At 37.7% G+C, this 9,721-nt stretch overlaps 1 protein-coding gene across 1 annotated transcript in view; it reads right to left on the bottom strand.

The window, feature by feature from the left end:
* Positions 1-9,270, bottom strand: part of cngk (cyclic nucleotide-gated potassium channel) — a 33,883-nt gene extending 24,613 nt beyond the window's left edge. The window contains 10 exon segments of the mRNA XM_082140851.1: positions 1,777-1,936; positions 2,444-2,593; positions 2,738-2,830; positions 2,917-3,078; positions 4,427-4,570; positions 6,734-6,837; positions 6,969-7,386; positions 7,389-7,626; positions 7,875-7,937; positions 9,196-9,270. Of these exon segments, the coding sequence (XP_081996977.1) occupies positions 1,777-1,936; positions 2,444-2,593; positions 2,738-2,830; positions 2,917-3,078; positions 4,427-4,570; positions 6,734-6,837; positions 6,969-7,386; positions 7,389-7,626; positions 7,875-7,937; positions 9,196-9,254 (1,591 nt within the window). The 5' untranslated portion in view covers positions 9,255-9,270.
* Positions 9,271-9,721: the final 451 nt, after the last annotated feature.

Genomic DNA, 9,721 nt, shown 5'->3' on the forward strand with positions numbered 1-9,721 from the left:
ATTATCAGCACTAATAATATAATAAAATTCAATATGTATATCCCACATGGTGCAGTTAATATTACTAGGCTAACGTTACAGTAAATCCATGATAAATGATGGGAGATTGTAGACGGAAAAGCCTTCAGACTGTATCGTTGTGCAGAGTTTCTCCTGTTGGTCAGCGCTGTTTAATCTGCCTTTAAACTGGTTTAAATCACTGAGACAGTGTGTTCTTCGCTGAATTCAAGCACTTCTCACTGGATCTTGTGACCGAGACCGATCAGAGTAAACGCATCAGTTCTATTGAGCTTGCGCTGTGCTGCCGTTTGGACTTGGAGCCGAGCGGGTAAATGGTTCGTGTGGCGCGCGTTTCAAATGAGCGTTCCGCTTTTGGCGCATTTAACCTGTGCATTTAACATTATGCCGCCAGCGCATTTTCAGGGGGAAAAAGCAATGGTAGAACCAACGAATGAACGAGCATATCAATTTAAGACGTGGCTAAATGAAATTTATGACCTTGTATGGAAAATCCGGACGTTTTTATGACTTTTTATGGCCTAAAATTCTGATTATTAAATTTAAGACGTTTTATGACTTTTTATGACTCCGCGGAAACCCTGCTTTAAAGCTAGTGTCTGACTAGTCAATTTTCAGTTGTAGGCTTCATTTACATAGTCTTTGGGAGAATCAATAAGAGTCTGTGCACACAGCCACACTTCTCAGCGGAAAGCTTTAACAGCCCCAGCGACCCAACTTCTTCATTAAGTTTGAAGACATAAAAATGTCCTTGTTATCTTAAGATAAATAACAAATAATCTTTTGTTTATTTGTGTTAACTAACATCAGCTATATTACCTCTAATGAATAATAGAAAATCATATACTGATAATTTACAACAATGCCAAGGTCTCTGGAAAGATGTTTGTTAAGTGATATTTATGTTCCACGTGGTCGAGTGAGCAGTCCGATGGCGGTGACATTTTCCACTGGTTGTGCTGGGTAACAATCCATTTCGAAAGCACTTGAACACGAAGCTCTGTGGGATGCTGATCTCCTGAAGCACCAAAAGGGTCCTAAAATCTGGAACTCGCAGATGAGGCCTTGAAGTAGGTGCAGAAGGTCCTTAATCTGGAACATGCAGACGAAGTTACCTTAAAGTGAAGGTTTGCTCTCTTGAGCTTAACTTTATTGCACATGTCTCTGTATGCCTTTTGCGTCTCTGGGCTAGACATTCAGACTAGTCAATCCGCTTTGTCTCTCTGGCATGGAGACTCGAAACGTGCTGCAGTTGTTACTGTCTCGCTCATCAAAGACTCTGAATGTAGTGTTTGTTAATGTCTCTTTCCTCACAGACTGGCGGTTCAGAGCATGGAACCTGTTTCTGCCTCACCTTTACAGGCTGGAGACTCAGGACAGCGGAACTGTTAATCTCTCCCCTTACAGGACTGAGACCCAGAACAAGGAGTGTCTGTTGCAAGGGTACCTTTATCCCTTTCTGATGAGTTGCAATTTGGCGCTTCTCAATTCGAGTGCTGTGATTGGCTGCTGGCATCAGAGGGGACACACACCCTTCTTTCCCCTGTGGAACTCATTGGCATAAAGCACACAGTTAAGGCCCGGGTATACTTAATTTTCCGTCTTCTGCTCCATCTCGCGCACAGTTGAGCATGCAAGCCTTTCAAAATATAGTCTTATGTCCATGCGTGTGGAAAGATGTGTTCGGCACGTGCACTATAAGCCCATCTCATTACTCCAGACATACCAACATACTCAATGTACTACTAACTAACTAACATGAAATAAATAAAAGCAATACTAACCTTGCTGTGGCAGGTCTTGGTTCTCCTAACAGCAAACCTCTCTCACCAAAACAATGTCCAGGTTTTAGTTTGAAAAGAACTGCTGATTCATCATTTGATAAAACCCCCACTTCTCCCCTTTGGACGAAATACATCTAAAAAAAAGAAAAGAAAAAAAAAGGTGACATTTTTTAACATAATCATAAGCATGCTCTGTTACACTTTCAGGCTCATATTATGGACAGTCAAAATTTTGAATATAAAATGAAATTTCCAATGCTCTTGATCTTAGTGAGTTCAGCTTGACACTATGAACATAACAGCAATCAGAGGTCAACGTCTAACAGTGGTCTTCACCTTGGTGTAACGGTGAGCACTTGCAGCCTGAGTCACCCAGAGAAAATATCAATTATATAAAAAGTCTAATATCAATTCCAATCCTTAAGTTTCCGTTAACTTTTCATAATGCTTGCAAGAAATTCATTCAAAATGACCTACTGCAAAATATCGTATGACATTAAACATTAGGGGAAAAGATCATAATTTTACATGTATATTTAAACATAGAAATCAAAGTTTTGTGGCTCTATAGATCCACAGTACCTAACTATCTATTTGCATTTATGCCCTTCATAAACAGTAATAATGTTAATGATAATTACCTCTGATCCAATGTCATCTTGCTTATATATGACGTCACCGGTTCTGTACAGGCATTGCGACATACTTCTGGCTAATAAGCGAATGAAGCATCCATCAGATTCTAACGGCTCCAGAGAGTCCTTTGTTAAGATCTTCTCAAACAACGGCCCCTGTAAACAACACCTTGTAAGTCAGAGTGTTTTAGCTTATTAAAATAATCAGCCAATTCAACATGTATTTAATTCTAAACCAAACGTAAAAATAGCAACACATGCACAAGATCGAGCAAATGAAGATGTCAATCACGTTATTACACAGAGTTTCCCTGCTTTGTCGACTGCCACATTAGACAAATGACATCTCTCAGACGCGTGTGTGGACTTCCTCGGGATATTATGACCGAACAGCTAGAAAAAGAGATGATGCATTTACAGAATGAATGTGGAATTCTACAGTCATTGTTACATTAGTAATAACCAAAAACATATTTTACCGTTGCTATAAAATCAGCATAAAGAACTGTTGAAATATCACTGACTAGTGAAGAGGGCAAATACTCAGACAGTTTATCCTGATCAAATCCTTTTGTGTACGCCCATCGAAATGTGTAAAATCCAATTACTCGGTCATATAAAGCCCCGGTTATTTTGTGGCTCTTAAAAAAAAGGAGGGAAAGTGATTTAATACAAAACACATATTACACTAACATTCTGAGACATCATTTGGAAGAATTTCATTCGACTAGAAGGAATTACATTGATCAAAAGTCACTCCAAAGACATTTATAATGTAACAAATAACTATTTCCATTTTATATAAATACTGTATTCAAAATCTCCGTTCATCAAAGAATCCTGTGCAGCGTGGATGTGTTTCTGTTTAGCCATTTTTATACCGAAATAAAACTCGAAAATGAACAGTGATTTGCTAGAAATGCACATGGCATACACGGCACTGCTGTTTCCAGACTTCTTTAAGCAGCACAATCATTTTCATCATGCTAATAATAAGAATTAGGGCAGCACAATATATCGAAAAATTATCATTATCGCGAGGTACTGTGAAAGGGGCCGTTCACATATCGCGTCTAAAAACGCATGGAAAGCGCGGCCGCGCCGCTCTCTCCTTCTTTCCACAAGCGCTTGCGTCTGTCGTTGCTATGCAACCATGACCTGGTGAGCTTGCGGAATTCTGAAAAGTTGGGATGTTCTCATCTCGTCGCGGCCTGGAAAAATGTGCTTCCATTTTGTGCGCAAAACACGTGATATGTGAACATAAGTGACGGTGTCACTAAGTCGTGCCGAAAAATGTTGGCCACATCGAGAGGAAACTAATCTCCAGTCATCTGGAACGCAACCTCAGGGAGCTATATGAAGACTTCTGAAAGTGTAAGCCCAAATCTACCAAAACTGCAAACGAAATGCCAAGTAACAATAACAGTCTAACAGACAACCATTAATCAACACATAATGCATGTGTAACATTAACTCTTTATGAAAAAACTGAGATATTCTTCTGAAGATCAGAGGAATATCTATTAGCCTACCTGTTTATTTTAGTATGATCATTACATATATAAATGATTAAAAAAAACTTAATAAAAAATTGCATTTCTCTAGGGAAATGTAATATCGCAAGAAATATCATTATCGCAATACTCAACAACAATATCGCATATCGCATATTTTCCCAGTATCGTGCAGCCCTAATAAGAATGTTCCTTAATGACCAAAAAAGCACATTACAAGCATCTCTGAAAGATTATACAACACATATTGTTCTAAATAGACTGGATCAATGATTGCTGAAAATAAGGCTTTGCCATTAAAGCTAAAATAAACAAACAGAAAAAGACTTTCAAACAGTACTTAATAATAACATTACTGTTTTTGATTGTATTTTAATTAAACGATACATTAGTTATCAACAAAAGGAATTTCTTTTATCCATATTAAAAAAAAAATTTGTATCTTTATAAACAGACTCTGGGTGAAAATAAATACCTTCAAGAACAATTTCATGCTGTCAGTTTTCTCTGTATAAGCAGCTCTCATAGCATCTGTGTTCGCCAGCATAGCAGTTACAGTGCCTGACAACCAGCCACAAAACAGTGTCGCAGCAATCATGAGGAAAATCATCAGAACTTTCTGAAAATGTTGTTTATGCACAAAGAAAACTCAGTAGCTGGAGATGCATAAAAAAAGTCTCTATACATGAATATGACAAAGACACTTAGGGCCCTATTTTAACGATCTGAAACGCAAGTATCAAACGCGAAACGCAAGTAACTTTGTGGGTGGATCTCGGCGCTGTTGCTATTATACCGGCGGGATAAATGACTCTTGCGCCCGACGCAAATCTAAAATGGGTTGGTCTGAAGTAGCTTTGGGCGTAACGTGAAATAAACCAATCAGAGCGACATCTCACATTCCCTTTAAGAGCAGGCGTGCTTGTTCCATGGCGGATTGCTATTATAACGGCAGATTTGCCAGACGCACGCCAGGAGCGGTTCACAGCCGAGGAGACCGACGTTCTCGTCAGGGCCGTAAAACACAGAGAAGTGACATTGTATGGGGATGGAGAAACACACCCAATTTAGCTTCGGTTAAACAGGCGTATAATAATTTGGGTAAATGTGTAAGCTAGATTTATGCCTATTTTTTCACATCTTCATGGACACAACAATGATTTCCCTCGTGTGGAATATTTTTCCTTGTAATTATGTATTATGTAGGCAACTGCTGCGTCTGTGTAGATGAGACAAGCTAAGTGTGTGTGCGTTGTGCACACGCTACATTATGGCCAAGCATGCGCCCTTAAAATAGCATTTGAATAACACGCGCCACTGACTTTAGACTCGGTTTCTCCTGGTCAGTGGCGGAATTGTTTTCTGGAACTGCAAAATAGCACCAGGGAACGTTTGCACCGGAACACGCCTCCTCTTTTCACTGAACCGCCCCGGGAGCACAAGTTCATTCCCTAATTTACCGACGTGCGTCTGTGGAGGGAAAAGTCCGCTGTGCGTCGGGTGCAAAATAGGAATGATACATGCGTCAGTGTACAAAGTCAATTGCGCTGGGTGCAAGATAGGGCCCAATGTGTGAAATACGAAAAAATGGGCTTTGATTTGTCAGTTTACTTTTAGCATTATAACCAAATCTCAATTTATCTCAATCTAATATATGGCAGAATATTACAAAACCTGGTTCTATTTCTTCTCAAAATGTAAGAGAATAAATAGCACAACAAAGCTTATGATTGTTTTTAACCATCTCTCCTTCCAATTATTACATAAGAAAGAAAGAAAGAAAGAAAGAAAGAAAGAAAGAAAGAAAGAAAGAAAGAAAGAAAGAAAGAAAGAAAGAAAGAAAGAAAGAAAGAAAGAAAGAAAGGTTTCGGGGGAGGGATTTCTATTTCTTTTTAAAGCAAAATTATTATTATTATTAATGTATTATTCAGGGATGCAAACACATGTATGGTCAAAAAAGAGAGAGGTTATCGAAGCCCTCGCCCCACGGCAAATATCCAGATACTTACATAATTGTGATTAATTTAATCCTTTGTAAGTTATCATTTTTCAGTGTAAGATTACAGTTAACACCTTTAAATATTACATAAATGTATTATGTATTTTTATTAAACTTAGTGAGTGTATAAATCAGCAGCAAAAAGTAATACTTGAGAAAATCTGAACAGTAATTTTATAAAATCTAAATATGTTATAAAATTCAATCAGGCAATCATACATTTCACAATTTTATATTTATATATGAATGTCAAGAATTCAGAAGTGTATATATATATAGCCTACACTACACAGAAATAATATACAAATAAATTATACTCATTTTAAATGTATTGTGCAGGCTAGGTATAAAAAATATAGGCTTTGTGCAGCGCTGCACAAGTGCGCATTTAAAAGTTCACATTATAATGTGAACTTTTAAATGCGCACTTGCGCACATTGGAGAGAGTTTTACCGTGCATCCTGCTGTAACCGGACGAGGCGCGCGCGCTGTTTGAATACTGAATGGAGAATGATTGACAGCCGCAGAGGAGGGAAAACGAGTTTCCGTAAACTTTAATTTAATGATGTAAATAGACTTCTGTCCCTCACATTAAGCTATGGAATGGCTTCAGATGACTTTGTGAAATTATAATCAGACGCTCTCAGACCCAAGTCACCCAAACTGACGTGAAAAAAGCGGGAGGCGCCGAAAAGCGCGCTGTTTGCATCCCTGTTTATGGGTGAAACGTCACCTACACGTCTTAGTGAAATTCATCTAATATTTGACTGCTATGATACTTACCGATGAAGTTACAAATGGATGGATGTCCCCAAATCCAACACTACATATTGTTGTAGTGACAAAGTACAAGCTCATTAAATACAGCTGCTTGAAAGTAAAAGTCTCTGAAAGAAAAAAACATAATTTTAAAGCTTTAAATAAACAGATTTATTTTAATTTACTAGAAATATGAAAAATATGATGAATAAAACATGAATTAGTTTCAATTGCCAAAGGTTTGATGAACAGCACGTACCAAAATCAATATTAAAAGAGGCGTCCAAGTGTGTCACCCAGGACAATGTTGTACAGTTGTGCTTTATCATTGGTAATAAATAATTACTGATGTTTCCATAAAGGTTCCCTAAAGGGCATGCACTTGCAAAGATAATACAAGTGCTGAAGTGCACAAACAGAGTGAGATATAAAAATAACTTAAAACAACAAATGATGTTCGTTCCTGCAGCAACGTCAGCCTGCAAGAATGAAAATACAAAGGGAATGCGATATAACTGGAAAATATGTGGAATCCTGAAGCATGCATAAAGATGCAACGCTTCGTTATTGGCATAAAACCCGTTCTCACTGAATGGTGAAATCAAAATACAACCCACAAGTTCCCAAGGAAAGCAGGTTATGAAATCCATTAGGAACCCGTTTTTGATATAATGAACTTAAGTGCTGTTTCTAAGGGGTCAACTTTGAGTTCATTGCCTTCAAAGAAAGCAACATGCATGCGGAGATAGATGTCCACCCAACAAAACAATCCAAGTATGTAACAAACAATCCACAGCTCAATACTGAAGTGTAGAAATGCAAAAAGCAAAGAGGAACTGATGCTGACAGTGACAGCCAACACGCTCCGGAAAAGCTCCCATTGAACATAAAACGAGCAGCTGGGCAAGATGGTACTCCTGCAACAAAATAAATAAGTAAATAAATAAATCATATATTGCTCAAGACTGGAAGTACTGCAATGCTTATAAACTAGGTTGCTCAAAATCACTGAGTTAAAATAATGTTTTACATTTTTAATAATTGTAAGAAAAATACTGATGCTTCCAATTTTTCGAGGTTTCTTCCTGATGTGAGGTCATTATTTTCAGGAAACATCTTTAACTGTATCAGTATAATTAAAACACCACAGTTGCACTGCATTTACCTCATTAAGAAAAAGGTAGGGCATTGCCACAAGAAGAAATATACAATGTGCTCCATTAAAGTGCTGTAGAGACAAAAACAAGAATAGTTCACCCACACGTTTACTCACACTCATAACAGAATTTTCACTTTCGTGTGAACTATTTCCTCCATAGTTTATCAGTTCAATGCAATAGAATGCATATCAATTAAAGGTCCAATATGGTGAAAATGGGTTTTTATGGGATTCTGTGTGTCATATAGGCTCGGGGGTGTAAATTAAAAGCTGTGAAAATGTGTAATCGCTCACTGCCGCTATTTCTCCACCTCCCACAAAACTAGACCGCCTCCCAGCTAAACGGGCCAGTTAGAATTTGATGTATTTTGCTACGTAGAACCCGGGTAACCAATGGGTGTCGTGTTCCAAAACTTGACCTAGCCCCACCCCCTTTCTCAAATCCGAGAAGAAGCGGGAGTCATGTCTGGAGTTAAGTCGTCCCTGAAAACCGGCCATGAGAAATGCATCATTTTATAAAACTATAAATAAGGTTGTACTATATCGTCTACCAGCGATATACCAGGAGGTTTCCTCCTCTGATCCAGCATACAGGGGACCTTCATGCTGCTGACACCACTGCCTTTTCCAGGCAACAGCGGCGCACAGAGAGCCGGGGGTAAGAGTAGGTGGGCGTGTGTCAGGTAACGCTATGTGCCGTGCACATCATTAACACAGACACATCACAGAATGTATGATAATAACATGAAAACACATCATTCACTCTAGTCTAAGTGGTTTCTGTGACTTTCAAACATGAATGTGAACATTCCATCCAGTAGCGAATCCAAGCGTTTGTGGGAGGGGAGAAAAAAGGCTCTCAGAAAAGTTTTTTTTGGTAACACTATTAAATTAGTGTTTAATAGACACAAATAAACGGTACAAATATAAGTTTAAGTGTCACCATATGGGACCTTTAAGCAATGAAGTCACAATTCTTTCAGATTTTTTCTAAACTATTAAAACATTTTTTGGACCTGTAAATAGATTAAAATAACAAATAATTAAATGATTGCTTTGAAGTTAAAGTGGTTTTGCTTTTCCAGCATAGTTATATTTGACAACTAAATGGACTGTTCAAATAAAGCATTAAGTTACAAAAGGGCAGGAAGTAACCTTGCCTAGTCTTGACGTAAAAGGGTTTTTACGTGTGTGTGATGCGTTAATGAAAAGGACAATTACATTACATTTTATGAACTGTATCATTCACATTAAAAGCAAGTCATTAACAGTTGTACATGATGGCACTGCATACGTTTTTACATCACCAAAATAACTGTCTGCTTACTTCGGCCTCTGTCTGAACAGGTTAATTTGAGTGGTTTCCTCCTCTGATCCAGCATACATGGGAATGTTTCCAAAGTCCTCCACATCTAGACAGATAAATATACGTAAATTCTCAGTAGGTAAAATAATCTCAGGCTTCTGCTTTGACTGATTTTAAATACGGTAACACTTTACAATAAGGTTTCATTAGTTAAATACTTTAGTTACCATGAACTAAGAATAAACAATACTTCCACAGCATTTATTCATCTTAGTTAATGCACTGTGAACTAACATGAACAATGAACGACTTTGTATTTGTATTAACTAACATTAACAAAGATTAATAAATAATGAAACAAATGTTACATTGTTAGTTTATGTTAGTTAATACATAAAAACATATTTTTTTAACAAATGAGACCTTATTGTAAAGTGTTACCCAAAATCCTTACAGCCTTTTCACTCCAAAAACAGAACGGATATTTGTAAGGCTAAATAAAAACAAATTCCTTCCAATTCAATAGGTGGTGCTGACACTGACCAAT

This window comes from Leuciscus leuciscus, assembly GCF_965113295.1.
Source record: "Leuciscus leuciscus genome assembly, chromosome: 16".
NCBI classification, from domain to species: Eukaryota; Metazoa; Chordata; class Actinopteri; order Cypriniformes; family Leuciscidae; genus Leuciscus; species Leuciscus leuciscus.